General features: G+C 37.0%; 1 protein-coding gene across 7 annotated transcripts in view; it reads right to left on the bottom strand.

Moving 5' to 3' along the window:
* Nucleotides 1–17785, bottom strand: part of TMCC1 (transmembrane and coiled-coil domain family 1) — a 190418-nt gene that overhangs the window by 58590 nt on the left and 114043 nt on the right. The window contains exon 1 of one of the 7 annotated variants that reach the window (XM_029916468.1): nt 617–720. The exons of the other annotated variants lie outside the window; for them this stretch is intronic. Coding sequence (XP_029772328.1) covers nt 617–643 — 27 coding nt within the window. The 5' untranslated portion in view covers nt 644–720. Of the gene's footprint in view, nt 1–616; nt 721–17785 lie in introns of those variants that run through there. 7 annotated transcript variants of the gene reach the window in all.

The following is a 17785-nucleotide window of genomic DNA, read 5'->3' as shown; positions in this document are numbered from 1 at the left end:
TATGTGCAAACTACTTTACAATTTAGAAAACTGCTAAGTCTTTCGGAAAAATACACTGAAAACAAGTAGCTGAGTGACAAGAATCTTTGTTTTTAACGTGAATAATATTTCAAATGGCTCTAATCCAAATTCTTATTTGTTATGCATGCCTAGCATCTTCAAATTTAACCCAAGTTTTCCCCAAGCTAAAACCCTGCCAAAGGCAAACAAAATCCTTTTGTTCATCAAAGGAAACACTTATTTCCTGGTAACTATTTTGCCTGAGACAGTGAGGATGACATTTACTCTGCACACGGGAGAGTCGGAACACTCCAGTACGATCTGAGCATGCCCACACAGCCAAAGAGTGCTCTGTACATTCCGCCCAAATAGTTATGGGCAAAATGAACAACTAGGAAACACATAACATGCTTCTTGATTATTGCAACCTCACACAAGTCAGTCTAAAAATAGCAAATGCCCATGGCTGAGATCTACTGCTGAAAACTGCTGAGTTTTCAGCAGCTCGAAGCATTTCCTGTATCTATTTAACCAGCCCCCACTTAAAGCTGTAAAATTATAGGATTAAGGAAGAGGTTTAAAAAAAGAGACAGATACACACACATATACAACATACGGTTTCCGAGGAGAGTGAGGGTTCCATGCTTGTAAGGGAGAGAGAGGAGGAATATGCCGAATAACCCTCGGGTTTCTCCCAGATTTGAACATGCTGTACTGTGGCATGAGGTCAGCAGAGACTGACTCCAGCCCTGTGAGGCTGAATTCTACCCTGACAAAGCAGTATCACTGTAATATGAAGCAAAAGGATCCAGGGCATGTTGGCAGCTGTACAGAGTGGCTGTTCTAGAAAGTAATGGCAATTCCAAAACAAGAGATCTATGCTGTCACATGAGATAATCTTCAGCCCAGTTAAGCAATAAGCACCAAAAATACTTGAATCCCAAACACAGGCAGCTCAAAATATAAAAGGTAGAAAAGAACTTTTCCCCTTGAGCCTATTTTGTGTCTGGAGGAAATGAACAGGAAGTGGGAAATTTAAAAAGCTATTGGTTAACTAGATTTGTATCACTAATAATACATTGATTTTGATCTGAGCTGAGGCACAGTCTTCGGGACACTGTGACCTAGCTAAGAAGCCCTTCTTAGCTTCTCTGTGATTTTACAACAGAACAGGGAAAATATCTCAAAAGTGTATTTTTGGTAATGGATAGATGCCAGAACTGAAGATATGGTAAATAACCTCATTTCTCACATATATCCAGAAGTCAGAGGTTGCTACAAATCTAATGCACATTTACTGTTTCTTTTCAGGTCTCTAAGAATCTACTCAAGTGTACTGTTAGAAATTCTTGCCTGAAGAAAGAGGAACACTAATGAGTCTTACCAGGCAAAGGAGCCAGAACATGGAAAGGGAAAATATAAGGCAATGCACATGTAACACTTTAAATGTTGTAGTCTCCCTTACATTATGGAAGTTGTGCTCTAGATCAGAAGTGACCTAGTATTTTTAATAAATAAAATTTAGTCAGGAAACAGCAGTAAACACAGGACACAAAGATGAAACAACAGTAAATTAAGTTCTTCAATAGTTCAGTTTTAACATAGAGTAAATGAAGCTAGAAGAATTTTTTTAAAGTAGACTCCATGCTCAACATGGGGCTTGAACTCACAACTGTGAGATCAAGAGTCGCATGCTCTACCGATTGAATCTTTTCTGTGTTTCACTCACAAAACTACCCATTACAGCCACTTTATAGGCATAGAAATAGAAACGTAGGGAGGTTAATTACTTGTTCAGAGTCAAATGGCTAAATGGTTGGGCTGGGATTTAAACCACAATGTATAATTCTGACTCCACACTCTTACCTATTAAGTGGTGATGTAGTGATGTTTACCAAAGAACTCTATCTTTAAGGAATCAGTAGAGACAAAACATGAGCACCGATAATGATGTTCAGAAAAAAAGAGAAACGTGAATTACTACATGATGTAGAAAAGCTTCAAAGGAAGAAGAAGAACTTGAGTTTAGCTACTCATTCAAATATCTGAGGCACTACTCTGGAGAAACATCAAAGAACAAACAGATTATGCCTATATTCTAGTTAGGAGCAAGAGCCAAAAAACGTAATAAAATATGTACAATATCCATTGGTGATAAGTGCTATGAATTAAAATAAAACAGAATAAAGAGGACAGAGAATCAGAGGCCTTTTCTGACAAAATAATATCTGCCCAGAGATCTGAATGAAAGCATGTGAGTATCTGGGGAAAGGTGTTCCAGGGAGAGATACCAAGTTTGAGGGCTTTCAGACAGAAACGGATTTGGTGTGCACAATGAGTGAACAAGGGAGAGAAGACAGAAAATAAGGAGAGAGGCTTGGTGGATAGAAGCAGGGTCAGACTGTGTTGTGTATGACATAGGAAGTCAATCAAAGTCTTGAGCAGAATAAGCAAACATTTTAGATTAACAGGGTCACTCTAAGAACAGACAATGCTGGAGTAGTGAGGACCAGGGGACATGTACGAAGAGTGCTTAGGAGGCTATTACAATAGTGCATGCAAGACAACTAAAGTGCCTGATACATTATCTAACATCCATTGAGGGAGCAAAAAACAGGTATTAACAAACACATAATGGAAGTGGGATGGGGAAGCTTAGGTAAGAAAGAAATAGAGGAAAGGCTTTTCACTTATAAGATATACTAGCTTGAAATTTACAATTATTAGCTTACCAATAGTGGATTTTAAAAGGAGATATACATAACTTGATTATTTATAGATTTCTAAATGAAATCTGTATTTGTACCAAAATATGTAACAGGCAATTTTATCATTTCTAATACAGTTTTCCCAGTCATTAAAAATTTTACTTGGGGCACCTGGGTGGCTCAGTATCCAGGCTTCAGCTCAGGTCATGATCACATGGTTCATGAATTTGAGCTCCATGTTAGGCTCTGTGTGACAGTGCGGAGCCTGGTTCAGATTCTCTGTCTCCTTCTCTCTCTGCCCCTGCCCTGCCTGCACACTCTCTCAAAAATAAATAAATATTTTTAAATGTTTAATTTTTTTAAACTTAAAGATGTAATCCAGCATCTTATTAAGTCTGGGAAACAAAAATATCACTAAAAAGAAAAAAAAAACTGCTACTAGGTAGTTTCAAAATAGATAGTTTTTAAAACTGGATATGTAGTTTACCATACTATTAAATTTTGCTTTAGGTCATTTTATAGGGACCTCTGAAAGAATAATTTACTTTGAACATGAATTTCTGTTTTGGTATCCAGACTATCAAAGGAAATTTTGATTCCTATTGTAGGATATACAGGGAACAGTGCCCAGAGAGGTCATTAGTATCAGTTAAAAGGAAATAATATTTTTTGAGTTCTGAGCTTATTAATGATTTTAACACAAGGCCAACAGAAAATAAGTTTGTGAGAGCAATTAAACACTCCCTTGGTGCACAGGTTTTAGTCTACTGCTTATATCCACCTGTACAGATAGATACAACACTATATAGCTACAGTCTTTAGGCCAAAAGTGAATAGGCATTAGTAGGGGGGCAAAGAGAGTTCACCATTCAGACCTCATCTACAGAGGAAATGGTGTGACTAACAAAGGGACAAAACTGTTACACCCCTTAATTACTCTCTCCAAAGTCCAAGACAAATTTTCTAAGAGGTGGGATCCTGTATTAATTTATTCAATAAGTATTACCATGTGCCAGGCCCTGGGCTTGGCATTTAGGGATGAAAAAAATGAGTAAGATGAATAGGTCTTGTCTTGCTCGTGTTAGAGACCATTTGTATTTGTATTTTCCATTTCTCAACATTTATAAAAACTCACACCCTCTTACGTACCTTCTCATTCTATACTCACTGCAGTCTCCCCAGTCTAGAATCTTTCATTGTTTTGCTTCTATAATTTTATTTTGGAGATAAGAATTAGTATACTGATTTTTTTTTCAAATTATGCACCTCCATGTAGAGATCCTGGTCTCTAGAGTTTTCAAGGGATGTTAAGAAGCACTATTCAGATCAAACACCTCATTCTGTAGTATGAAACCCAAAGTTTTGAAAGAAGAGACCACAATTGTGGTCAGATCAGGTCTAGAATTCATCTTTTCTATTTCTCCATCTGTGTTCTTTCTACTACACAATGCTGCTGTCCTCCATCTTTTTCCAGCTTATGCATTCATTTCATAGCAATTGCATTTCTAGTGTTTACCACTGCTTAAAAACAATAAAGAAAATAAGCAAAAAACAAAACACCTTCAATTTCTGCAATGTACTCATTCTGTAGGATATTTCTGGTTTAGTATTCCTATACCTTCACTATATTGAAACCTCATTGGAGGGTGGCCTGGGTGGTTCAGTTGGTTGAGCATCTGACTTTGGCTCAGGTCAGGATCTCATGGTTCGTGGGTTCAAGCCCTGCATCAGGCTCTGTGCTGGCAGATCAGAGCCTTGAGCCTGCTTCCGATTCTGTGTGTCCCTCTCTCTCTGCCCCTCCCGTGCTCATGATCTTTCTGTCTCGCAAAAATACATAAATTTTAAAATAAATAAAATAAAAATCTCATTGGAGGCTTTTCTTTTTTTTTTTTTTTTTTTTTACAAACTACTTCTTTGGATGCTGTCTGAATATATGTTCAAAAGTTTCCTTTCTAGCTCCAAAATTAATCCCATGGTTATCTGCAGTGCTATGTAAGCTCTTTTGCATGTTTTTAAAAATTGAGATATAATCAATACATACAACACTGTATTAGTTTTAGGTGTACAACACAATGATTTGATACATATGTATATTGCACAATGATTACTGCAATAAATTTAGTTAACATTCATAACCATATATGGCTACAAAATTTTTTTCCTTGTGCTGAAAACTTTTAAGATCCACTCTCTCAGCATCTTTCATATGTGAGTGCTTTTGGGTGGAACCCCATTCCATGCTGAGGGTCAATTAATGATAGTTATGGGGAAACGTAATTGGGTACACAAAGAAAGAACTCAAACCTCTGTCAAGATGTGGGTCTATAGTCATTGCTACTTACAGAAAAAGAACACATTTTCAACATGTTTAAAAACAATCACAGTTTACATTAAAAAAAAATAACAGGCAATCTTGGGCACATAGCTCAGTCAGTTAAGCATCCGACTTCGACTCAAGTCATATGGTTCATGAGTTCAAGAACTGCATCAGGCTCTGTGCAGACAGGTCAGAGCCTAGAGTCTGCTTCAGATTCTGTGTCTCCCTCTCTCTGCTCCTCCCCTGCTTTCACTCTCTCTCTCAAAAACAAACATTAAAAAATTAAATAACAGGGATTCTTCAATTACTCCACTCACCATCCATGAGAGACAGTACTTTGGAGGTTCCTAATGAGTCAACACTTCTGGTATTCATGCCCTGTGCAGTCTTCTTCCCACATGGACTCTGGGCTTGGTCATGGGACTAACTGTAGCAAACAGTGCTTTAGCAAGCATGATGCAGAGACTAATTAGTGCTTGGAAGTTGGAGATTGTTATTTTGAACACCCATGGAACCCACCAGCCATGCTGCAAAGAAGCCCAAACAGCCACATGGGGAGTAGTAAGAGTGGAAGAATCAAGGTCACTGGTGAAGAGCCAAAGCTAAACTCTAAGTCAATGGCTAATACATACTGCTAGTCATGTGAATGAGGCCTTTTGGACCTTCTGGGCATCCCAATATCCTAGCCAACACATGGAAGGCAGAATCACTTGGTCAGTCCACAGAATCATGACATACAGTAGTCACTTTATGCCACTAAGTTTTTAAAAAATGTTTTAAGTTAGCACTATAAATGGACTGTTTTAGATATGTGTAGCAGTTGTACAAATATTAAAACATGCATAGATTTATGTAACTACCAGCACAATCAGGATAAAGAGCAGTTCCATCATTGTAAAAGACTCCATTGTGAAAACTCCTCAATGTCACTAATCACTGGGGAAATGCAAATCAAAACCATGAGATTACCACCTCAGATCAGTCAGAATGGCTAGTATGAAAAAGACAAGGAACAAGTGCTGGTGAGGATATGGAGAAAAGAGAACCCCTGTGCACTGACGGGGGCGGGGGGGGACATACTTTCCCTATTTCCTCCATACTGTGGAAGATAGTATGGAGGTTCCTCAAAAAATTAAAAATATAATTACCATATGATCTAGTCATTCTACCACTGCGTACTTACCCAAAGAAAACAAAAACACTAATTCAAACAGATACATGCACCCCTACATTTACTGCAGCACTACTGACAACAGCCAAGATAGGGAAGCAGCCCAATTATTCATTGTTCACTGATCAATAAATAATTAAAGAAGATATGGTATATATATGTGTGTGTATACATACACACACACACACAATGGAATATTAGTCATAAAAAGAACAAAATCTTGCCATCTGCAACAACATGGATGAGACTAGAGGGTATTACACTAAGTGAAATAAGTCAGACAAGGACACATATCCTATGATTTCACTTACATGTGTAATGTAAAAAACACACAACAACAACAAAATGAACAGACTCTTAAAATACTCATAGAAAACAAACTGGTGGTTGCCAGAGGGGAGGTGGTGGGGGAGGTGGGTGAAATAGATAAAGAATATTAAGAAGTACAACTTCCAGTTATAAAATAAGTCACAGAAATGAAAAGTACAGTATAGGATATATAACACTGTACGTCAATTATACTCCAAAAATAAATACATACATAAATAAATGACTCCTTTGTGTAGTCACACCTAACCCCTCCACTATGTATAATCCATTCTTTTCACCATGGTTTTGTCCTTCTGAGAATGTAATATAAACAGAATCATATAGCATATAACCTTTAGGATGATTTCTTTTACTCAGCATAATGCCTTTGACATTCATGCATCCAGGATGTTGTATCAATGGTTCATTTCTTTTTATTGCTGAGCAATAGTCCCCTATATGGATGTACCACAGTTTATCAATTCACTTGCTGAAGGACATCTGAATGGATTTGCTGGGTCACAGGGTAAGCATATATTTAACTTAAAGAGAAAATCAATCGTTTGAGTAGTAGTAGTACCATTTTCCTTTCCTAAAACAAAGTATGGGGGTATCAGCATCCTTGTCAGTATCTGAAATTGTTAATTTTTATTTTAACTATTAGACTACTCGTATCTCATTATGGTTTAAATTTGCATTTCCCTAATAGTTAATACTACTAAACATTTTTTCATGTATTTATTTACCATTGTACATCCTCTTTGGTAAAAACAAAAACAAAAACTACTTGAGACATTCAACCATTTTTCAAATGGATTGTTTTTTTCTGGTCATTTTTAACAGTTTTAAAAATATATTCTGAACATGTGGCCTTTATCAGATACACAATTTGCAACGTTTTCTCCTGAGCTTGCAACATGCCTTTTCATTCATTCTCTTCATCGTGTTTTTCAACAATCGAAAAACTTTTAATTTTGATAAACTCCGGTTTATCATTTTTTAATGTTATAAGTTGAGCCTATGGTGTCATACCTAAGAACTTTTTGCCTTGTCCCAGGTCAAAGATTTTCTATGTATTCTAAAAGTTTTACATTTTACATATAAATTTATGATATATTTTGCGTAGCTTTTTTCAGATGGATACTGAATTTGTTGGTCTTTTTTTAAAAAACACTATCCACTTTCCATTGAATTGTCTTTGTATTTTAACAAAAAATGAAATTGAAATACTTATGTGGTTCTATTTCTGGACTTTCTATTCTATTCCAACAATCTATGTATGTATCCTTTAGTCAATATGACACCATCTTGATTACAGTAGCTTTATGAGAAGTCTTAAAATGGGTAGGGTAACTCACTCAACTTTATCCTTCTTTTCCAAAATTGGGCTGGCTCTTCTAGTTCCTCTGCCTTTCCACATAAGTTTGAGACTAAGTGTGTCTATAATTACAAAAATATCTTGCTCAGAGTTTTTAATGGAATTGTATTAAATCTATGGAACTGGGGAGAAATGAAATTTTTAGAATGCTGAGTCTTCCTGTCCCTAAATATATCTATATATTTACTTATATCTTTAATTTCATCAGTTTTATAATTTCAGCATATAGATCCTATGTGTAATATGATTTCTATATTTATACTTAAGTATTCTTCTCTTGCTGCCTTTATAAATAGTAAATCCTTCCCCCCAATTGTTCATTGCAAGTATATAAAAGTTCAGTTGGTTTGTGTGAGTTGGCACTGTATCTTTGGATCATACGAAACTCATTAGTTGTTCTAGGAGGTTTTGTTTTTGGTTTTGGTGTGTGGATTCCTTGGGATTGTCTATGTAAGCAGTCATGTAGCTGTGAATAGGGGCAGTTTTATTTTTCCCTTTTCCATCTGTATGCCTTTTATTTCTTTTTCTTGTCTTATTGTACTGGTGCCCACTTCAAGTACAGTGCTAAATAGAGAGTGGCCAGAGAGGACATCCTTGCCTTCTTCCCAATCTTAAAATTAAAAAATTCAGGCTTACACCATAAAGAAGTCAGCTGCAATTAAAAAAAATTTTTTTTTGTTAGATGTCCTTTATCAGTTGAAGAAATTTCCTTCTACTTCTAGTTTGGTGAGAGTTTTAAATAATGAATGGGGATACCTGGGTGGGTCAGTCTGTTAAGTTTCCAACTCTTGGTTTCAGCTCAAGTCATAATATCACAGTTCTAAGACTGAGCCAAGGCATCAGGCTTCACGCAGACAGCACAGAGCCTGTTCTCTCTCTCCTTCTTCCTCTGTACTCCTCCCCACTCAAATAAACAAATAAACTTTAAAAAATAATGAATATTATTAAATTTTGTCAAATGCTTTTCTTGTATGAAGTGATACATGGTTTTGATTTTGGGGTTGTCAATATTATGAAATACATTGTTTCATTTTCAATTACTGAACTAGTATTGCATACCAGATAAAAACTTAGACATGGTATATTATTTTTTACATATATTGCTATGTTCAATTTGTTAGTGCCTTGTGGAGTATTTTCTCATCTATGTTCATGAGGGATATTGGTGTGCTCTTTTGTTTTCTTGTACAGCTTTTGTATGGTTTTGACATCAGAGTAATAATGGCCTCATAAAATAGAGTCCCCTTCTCTTCCATTTCCTGTAAGAGATCACATAGAGATGGTATATTTCTTCTATAAGTATGTGGTAGAATTTTGCCAGTGAAACTATGTGATTTTTTTTCAGAATTTTTTTTTTTAATTGTAAGAGAGAGAGAGAGAGCATGCGTGAGCAAGCAGGGGAAAGGGACAGCAGGAAAGACAGAGAATCTTAAATTTTTAAAAAATGTTTTTATTTATTTTTGAGAGACAGAGATAGCATGAGCAGGGGAGGGTCAGAGAGAGAGGGAGACAGAATCTGAAGCAGGCTCCAGGCTCTGAGCTAGCTGTCAGCACAGAGCCCGACGCAGGGCTCAAATCCCCGAATCATGAGATCATGACCTGAACCGAAGCCGGACACTCAACCGACTAAGCCATCCAGGTGCCCCAAGACAGAGAATCTTAAGAGGCTCCATACTCAGCACAGAGCCCAACGCAGGGCCTGGCTCCTTGACCTTGGGATCATGACCTGAGCCAAAAATCAAGAGTAGATGCTGAACCGAATGAGCCACCCAGATGCCCCTTGTAGTTAAGCTATAAATTTCACTTCTGGGGCACCTGGATGGCTCAGTCAGTTGAGCATCACCACTCTTGGTTTTTGGCTCAGGTCGTGATCTAGCATTTTGTGAGTTCAAGCCCCGCATCGGGCTCTGAGCTTAAGATATATTCTCTCCCCCTGCCCCTTCCTCCGTCCCTCCGTCTCTCAAACTTAAAAAAAAAAAAAACACAAAACTGCAAATTTCATTTATTTAATAGTCATAGAACTATTCAGGCTATCTTGTCAGCTTAGGTGAGTTTTGGTAGTTCACTGTTTGAGAATTTGTTCTTCTTTGTTAGGTTGTTGATTTAGGTGTTCAAAATTGTTTATAGATCCTTATAATAAATTTTAATGTTTATTTTTGAGAAAGAGAGAGTGAGTGAGTGAGTGGTGGAGGGGCAGAGAGAGAGGGTAGCAGAGGATCCTAAGTGGGCTCTGTGCTGATAGTAGAGAGCCCGATGCAGGGCTTTAACTCATGAACCCTGAGACCGTGACGTGAGCCAAATCCAGACACTTAACCAACTGAGCCACCCAGGTGCCCTAGAGAATGTATTTATTTTAACCCTCATTCCTGAAGGACACTTTTGCCAGACAAAAAACCTTAAATAGATAACCTCCCCCCACTAGCACTTTGAAAATATAATTCCACTTCTTTCTGTCATCCAAGATCTCTGATGAGAAATCTGCAGCCCTTTGAATAGTTGTTACCCTATAAGCACTGCATCATTTTTCTCTGGTTGCTTTTAAAATTTATTCTTATTTTCTATTTTGGTGTCAAGATAGTTTTAGTTATGATGTGTCTGGGTGTGAGTTTCTTTGTCTTTACTCTTTTTAGGATTTCCTAAATCTATGGGTTTGAATCCTGAATCTATAAGTTTAGGTTATTTGCAAAATTTGGAAAGTTCCTAGTCATTAGTTCTTCAAATCAATTTTCTGTGCCACTACTTTACAGAACTCTGATGACATTAATATTAGACCTCTGTCATTGTCCCACAAGTCCCCAAGTTTCTCTTCAATTTTTTTCTCAACATTCCTCCCAACCCAATGGATAATTTCTACTTATGTATCTTCATGTTCATTGACTCTTTTCTCTGTCATTTTCATTCTGCTATTGATCCCATCCAGTGAATTCTTTTTCATTTATTGTATTTTTCAGTTCTAAAATGCCCATTTGATCCTTTACCTCTTTTATTTCTTTGTTGAGACTATCTTTCTGTTCATTCCAACAATGTTTGCTCTTACTTGCTTGGGACATTTATATCATTGCTGCTTTAAAGCTTTTGTCATTGTTTAAACCTGTGTTTCTGGCAGTGACATCTTTTGACTGACTTTTTCCATGTGAACTGGTTTTCCTATTTTTTCAAATGCCAAGTATCCTGGACTTTTAGACATTATTATAAGATTCTAGGTCATCTTAAAATCCTATGGAGAATACGGACAATTTTCTTTTAGTAGGCAATCAACCCAGTTTTCTTCAGGCTATAGTTTCTGACCAGCCTTCTGTGGACTGTGGCTTCCATTCAGTTAAGTTTTCAAAGTCTCTGCAGTGCTATTTGGAGCTGTCCCATATGAGTACCACCCTGTTCCCAATCTGGTACCTGAGCAGTTTTCTAACCATACTTCATTTATTAGAGAGCGAGATGCTGTGTGGGGTTGAATTTCTACATGTATAGCACATGTGTAAGCCCAGGAGTGCCCAACAAAATTTAAAGAGCTTATTTCCCAAGCTTCTTCCTTTTATGATCTCCCCAGTATTTTTTGGTTTGCTAGGGTTCCCCTTTCCTGTCACACATCCAGAAAGCTTGGGCTTTATTTACTTCACTCTCACATAATTTCCACAGTGCCTGTATCTGGAGCCAAGCAGCTGAAGAGAAGAAAGAAAGAAAGAAAAAAAAAAAAAGCAAATGGAGTCATTCTACCTTCTTGGGACCAAAGCTCCACTGATTATAGAGAAAGGTTCCCTATCCTCAGAGCTTTAGGCTCCTGCCAGACCCCAATCTGCTGCCACCACAGAACTGCTTGAAGCCCACGGCACAAGAGAACGGAGAAAAGAAAAAAGAACAACAGAGGGCTTCTATACTTTCGCTGAGTATTAGAATGTCCCTTTCTTATTCTCTGCACCAGAACTGATGGTTTCTTCTGAGTTCTCTCTATTTACATTGACGCCCACTTTTGGGTTTTAAGCTGTGTTAGATTCAGGCATGGGGACACCAGAATGGGAGAAATGATAAATTCAACCCTAGTTCCACAGTACTTGAAGATCTGCTTTTCTTTCCTAATCTGCCTGTTCCAGTCTACCTTTCAGAATCCTCAAATAGCAGCTCTATGCCAGGTTTCTAAAACTGCATTCAGTGGGAGAGACCAGGTGAAGTATACTCTTGCTCCATCTTACCCAGTCACTGGATCTTAAGCTACTAAGTTTTGAGGTCATTTGTTACACAGCAATAGATCAGTGTAACATAATTCAACTCAAGAAGCAACCATTTAAGTTCACTGCACATGAAATAACACATTCTTTATATTTGTCTTCTCTAGAAAAGTCACCAGATCATTATCAGGTAGTTGCTGCCAATTCAGTAGTGGAATATTCTAGGCTTTCTTAATTTGATTCCTGAGAAACAGATTCAGTTTAATTACTGGAGTAATCAAAATGATAGCAATGAAAACAGTGAAAGCTTGTTACTTAACTGAAGTAGGATTATTCTGCTGTCAGCTGTAATTTGTCAATAAAGATCCTGACATATTCTTTCATGCACTGTCAGAAGAGCTAAGAGAATCATGGGAGGAAATTGGAATGACAGGGTAAATTTGGAAAATGAAAATGCCTTATGAGAAATTTTTTCTCTCAAAGCTATTCTTGTTCAGAATTCCTAAAAGGTTTTTTATGGTCTTGAAAGCAAAAATATTTCACCAGGAAGCAGCATTTCATTTAGAATAGCCTCCTAAACTGGATAATCAAGCAATGATATTTCCTGAGGGAAAAATCTAGGATGTCAATCAGCATCACTGGCTTTTCATAAGCTTTGCCCAACATAAGCAAATCCCTATGAAGAAACCAAAACTAGCTGTATGGGTAACACTTCATATCCACAGACAAGCCGAAATTTCAAGTGTCTATAAAGATGTGGGTAATGAGAACTTTTGGTTCCAAAATTGGCACCAATTTTTAAATTGGTACAGTCACTCAGGGGTGCCTGGGTGTCTCAGTCGGTTAAGCGTCTAACTTCAGCTCAGGTCATGATCTCATAGTTTGTGAGTTCAAGCCCCTCACTGGGCTCTGCAATGACAGCTCAGAGCCTGGTGCCTACTTCAGATTCTGTATCTCTCTGTCCCTTCCCCGCTTGTGTTTCCTCCCTCCCTCGTTCTCTCTCTAAAATAAATATTAAAAAAAAACCTGGTACAGACACTCTATATAGCAATTTGGCAATGTCTAGTTATATAAACATGAATATACCAAACAACCCAGTAATTCCATTTCTAGGCATATATATACTGCAAGATTCTCTTGTATATGTGTGTAAGGAGACATTTTGAAGAATATTCATTGCAGCACTTATTTATGAAGCAATGAAATATTGGAAATTCACCCAACAGAATACCATGTAACAATGAAATAGAACAGAACTGTATTTACTCATGTAAATTTCAAAAGGATGACACAGTCAAAAAAGAAGTTACAGAATACTATGTATTACTTATGAATACATGCATATGCAATAAAAGTACATAATAAACATGTTCATGAAAAATACTAAATTCAGAATAGTTATGTTCAAAGATGGGGAAATGGGTTGAACAGTGGTACACACAAAATTAAATTCTATTTAATACAGCAAAATCGTAAGTTTGAAAAAGACTGATAATGGTCCTTGAATGTTTATTACGCTATTCTCTTTATTTTTCTGCTTGTTTGAAATATTTATAATACAACAAGCAAAAAATAAAAATATGAGAACATATATACCAGTTACCTGACTATGTAACCAGTTACATGAACACTCACATGTTTAGTGAAAAAATAATATTCTGACAATACATTGGCCAAATTCATATACACACAGTAAAAACTGTGTTTAACAAGACTAAGAGAATCAGGGTCTATGAAAGTTTTAAGTACATTTCAAACTACGCAAATGACAGAGAGTGGATGTGAACATATTTAAGAAAACTGATGATCAAGCTAACTTCTGTCACATCCCAAGTAAGGATCTCATGAGTTGAGGTTCTAAGGAAAGCTGAGCTGTGTATGATCTTTTCGCTTTTCCTAGCATCATCTGTTACAATACTGTAAAGCAGGTTATCTGGCACATGTAGTAGCTTGGTACTGATTCTACCCAAAGCTGGGAACTAGTAGAAGCTGGTCTTCTACCTGGGGGGTGCTTTTGGAATCTCTGGGAAGTGGAAGACTAGACTGAGTAGGGCCAAAAGACTTGGCTTTTCCCTGCAGAATTCAAGTGGGATATTACAGCCAGAGCAGAAATGGGAGTTTCTGCTAGCTCTAATATGACTTGGTAGGGAATGGAGCAGGAAATGGGTCTTTCTAACCCTATAGACTGGCTACAGACCTAGAAGTCTGCCAGGTCATCAAGGTTGAGAATGCAGATCGCTTACAAGGCAGAATGGGCAGGTAATATCCTCCAGAATCATTGTGTTCACCTGGTACCTACTAGCACAAATGCCAACTATTCTACAGACTTCTCTGCATCTATAACTGGCAGGATATGTCTATAATTCCTAGGAAGGCTGCCAGCATGCTCCACTGTAGACATTCAGGATAGAAAAGACTGTAGCAGTAATTTTAGCACACAGTTAACACACTTCAGTTAGTTATTCCCTTATGCTAGTAGTATGTTAGGCAAAAAATAAGGCAGCTGAAACACTGTGATAAAATTTTTCCTCCTTTAAAAAAATAAAGGTTGGACCAAGTACCAGTAACCATTCTTTTGTGTGTGTGTGTTTTTTTTTGTTTTGTTTCTAGCAGTGAAACACAAGGCTTTTGCCATATGCTTTTATTTTTTTCCTCCAAGTTTTTATTTAAATTCTAGTTAACATACAGTGCAATATTAATTTCAGATGTAGACTTCAGTGATTCATCACTTACATACAACGCCCAGTGCACATCACAAGTGCCCTCCTTAGTACCCATTACCTGCTTAACCCATTCCACCACCCCCAACACCCCCACCCTGCTCACTTCCCCTGTAGTAATATTCTCTATATGATAACCATTCTTTTGAAGTCCTAGCTGCCTTTCTTTTACTTTCAGTTACAAACATTTCAAATATATAGAAAAAATAGAATGCTATAATGAACCGTCATATATTCACCTAGATTCAACAACTGCTAACTTTCTACCATATTTGCTTTGCCTTTACACATACATACACTGCTAACTACTTAAAGTAAATTACATGACACTCCACACCAAAATACTTCAGCACTACTGCACAAAATTTAAGGTCATTTACCCAAATACCTACAATACCTTTATCATGCCTACTAAATTTACCTTCACTTCCTAATATCATGTAATATCCAATGATATTATAAGGTTAAAAACTGTACAAATTTCCTAAGTGAAATAAGTCAGTCAGAGAGAGACAAATAATATATAATAAAATATAATAAAATATAATAATATATTTCACTCATATATAGAATTTAAGAAACAAAACGAACAAAGAAAAAAGAGACAACAAAAAATAGATTCTTAACTATAGAGAACAAACTGGTGGTTACCAGAGGGGAGGCTAGTGGGGGAGTGGGGAATGAGTGAAAGAGATCAAAGGGATTAAGAGTACACTTATTGTAATGAGCACTGAGTATTTTATAGAACTGTTTAATTGCTACACTGTTTAATTGCTATATTGTACATCTGAAACTATATAACAATGTACATTAATCATACCGGAGTTAAAAAAATATCATTTCTAAGAATTAAAAAATGTACAAGCTTCCACATGATAGAGACTATAGTTTTATTAACACTTTTTGAAAAATACACATGGGATATTTGGACTACTCACAACAGTTCCATTGTCAACAAGGATCTAAGCACATAGGCTGGAAACACTGGTCTATGATTCATAAGTCTTAGGGAAGGAAAACAAAAAACAACTCCACAACTGTACTTCTTTTTCAAAAAAAGAATTCTTAATTTTCACATTTGGCTCTTCAGTTCTAATACTATACATTTCAAAAGGCACGTCCCTGCTTTGGTGCTACATTAATTAAGAATACTGAGGCCTTGGGGTGCCTTGGTGGCTCAGCTAGCTAAGTGTCTGACTTTTTTTTTCTTGAGAGACAGAAACACCATGAGCAGGAGAGGGTCAGAGAGAGAGGGAGATACAGAATCTGAAGCAGGCTCCAGGTTCTGAGATAGCTGTCAGCACAGAGCCCAATGTGAAATTCAAATCCACCAACTCTGAGGTCATGACCTCAGCTGAAGTCAGATGAACTGACTGAGCCACCTAGGCACTGTGCATGTAAATTTTTATATAAGAAAATCAACTACCAATGATTAATGATGATTTCCATAAAAAATGGAAAGGCATTCTTTGTATATGATTCTAATATCCATTTGTAACAAAAATCAAGGGCTTATTATAAACTCATGGTTCAGTGAGTGAATTTCTATAAATTCAGGCCTGCACCTTCCTAGTAATCTGACTTGATACTGGAAGAGGGCTAGGACAGTCTAAGAGACAGATGCATGCTATCTCCCCTAGCACATTTTTGCCAACTATCAAGGATCTAAGCTGGGTTTTTGACAGAAAGTGTGTCAGCATACATTATACAGTTGAGCTCACTGGTGAGTGGTCAGGCAATAAACTTATAACCTTCATGTATTAACAGCCTAAGAAAATTTTCCCCCTGATTCTGTTTCCCTTCACACCAAATAGGTTCAATGCCTTGTGTTCACAAGGTGTGAGAAGTCTGGCATCACCTACTGCATAATGTAATGAATAGAGGAGAGAGGCTGGAAACCTAGGCAGTCTAATTTCAGATTCTGTGCTATTAGACACTCTATAAGAGAGGGGCAAACTAGATTTAACAGTCATATATTTAGTTTCCTCTTTTCCTACTCTCCAGCATGTATTAAATGCACATGTGGTGACAAAATTAGCACACAGCATCAGCTTTTGCTAAAATAATGTTTCTCAATTGTCTTTTCTTCAGAATCCTAGTTCTGCCATTTCTGAGAAGCAAAGCAGTATAAATGAAAACAACTCAGGCCTTTGTGAACTCTGATACTCTTATTTCATCATCAAGTGCTTCAGATTGTCCCACAGAAAGCATGGGCTCAGTATTTATCAGTTATCTTCCCTATCCATACTTCTATCTCAAATCTATTCTTGTGATCATCAATCACCATGAATTTCTATGTAGAAACCAAAAGTTTGCAAACCAGAATTAGAGGTCAAAATCCTTTGCTCCTCCCTGTGCCAGCTGATGATATCTCCAACAGCTCAACTCTATCAAAGAGAAACATGTCTATTGCTTGATAATTTAGTAGCAGCAGGATAACAACTAGAGCTTGAACTTTGTACTTGTTGTCAAGAAGATAATGGTACAGGATAAATCAAGGAACAAAAATCGTTCTGCTGTTTTCTTGTACTCTTTTTTGGTCTATCTTACATTCCCCAAATAATTATTTCTCAACTCAACCATGGGGAAATAAGTATGCAAGGAGCATAAGATTAAAGTCACAAAGCATTTAAAAGTGCTTAGTTCCACAACATTTGGAGACTGACCACAGGCTTCATTGGTAGGTGAGAAAAGCCTTCAAAGGGTATAAATAGGAGAATTAATTCTAAGAAGTAACCTCCTCATGGTTCAAAGCAAAGTCTACGCATCTCTATAAGCCGCAGTAGTATTGTGGCCTCCTGTACTTACCTCTTCTTTCCATCTTGATTTCATTACTTCACTAGTTGGTGTTCTGTCTGCCCTTTGTCTCTCTCCAGTTATATGTTACATAACTGTGCTTCATAATATCTAGCTCTTCTGGAGTTTATAGATTAATCAAATGAGGTACAGTATACCACTGACCTTATTAACATAGGGCACTGTTCCATCTTGCCTCTGAGATCACCTATCTCAGGACTCA

Source organism: Suricata suricatta, chromosome 12, assembly GCF_006229205.1.
Source record: "Suricata suricatta isolate VVHF042 chromosome 12, meerkat_22Aug2017_6uvM2_HiC, whole genome shotgun sequence".
Lineage (NCBI taxonomy): Eukaryota > Metazoa > Chordata > Mammalia > Carnivora > Herpestidae > Suricata > Suricata suricatta.
Note: the sequence above shows the minus strand (reverse complement) of the source record. Positions and strands in the feature narration are given on the sequence as shown.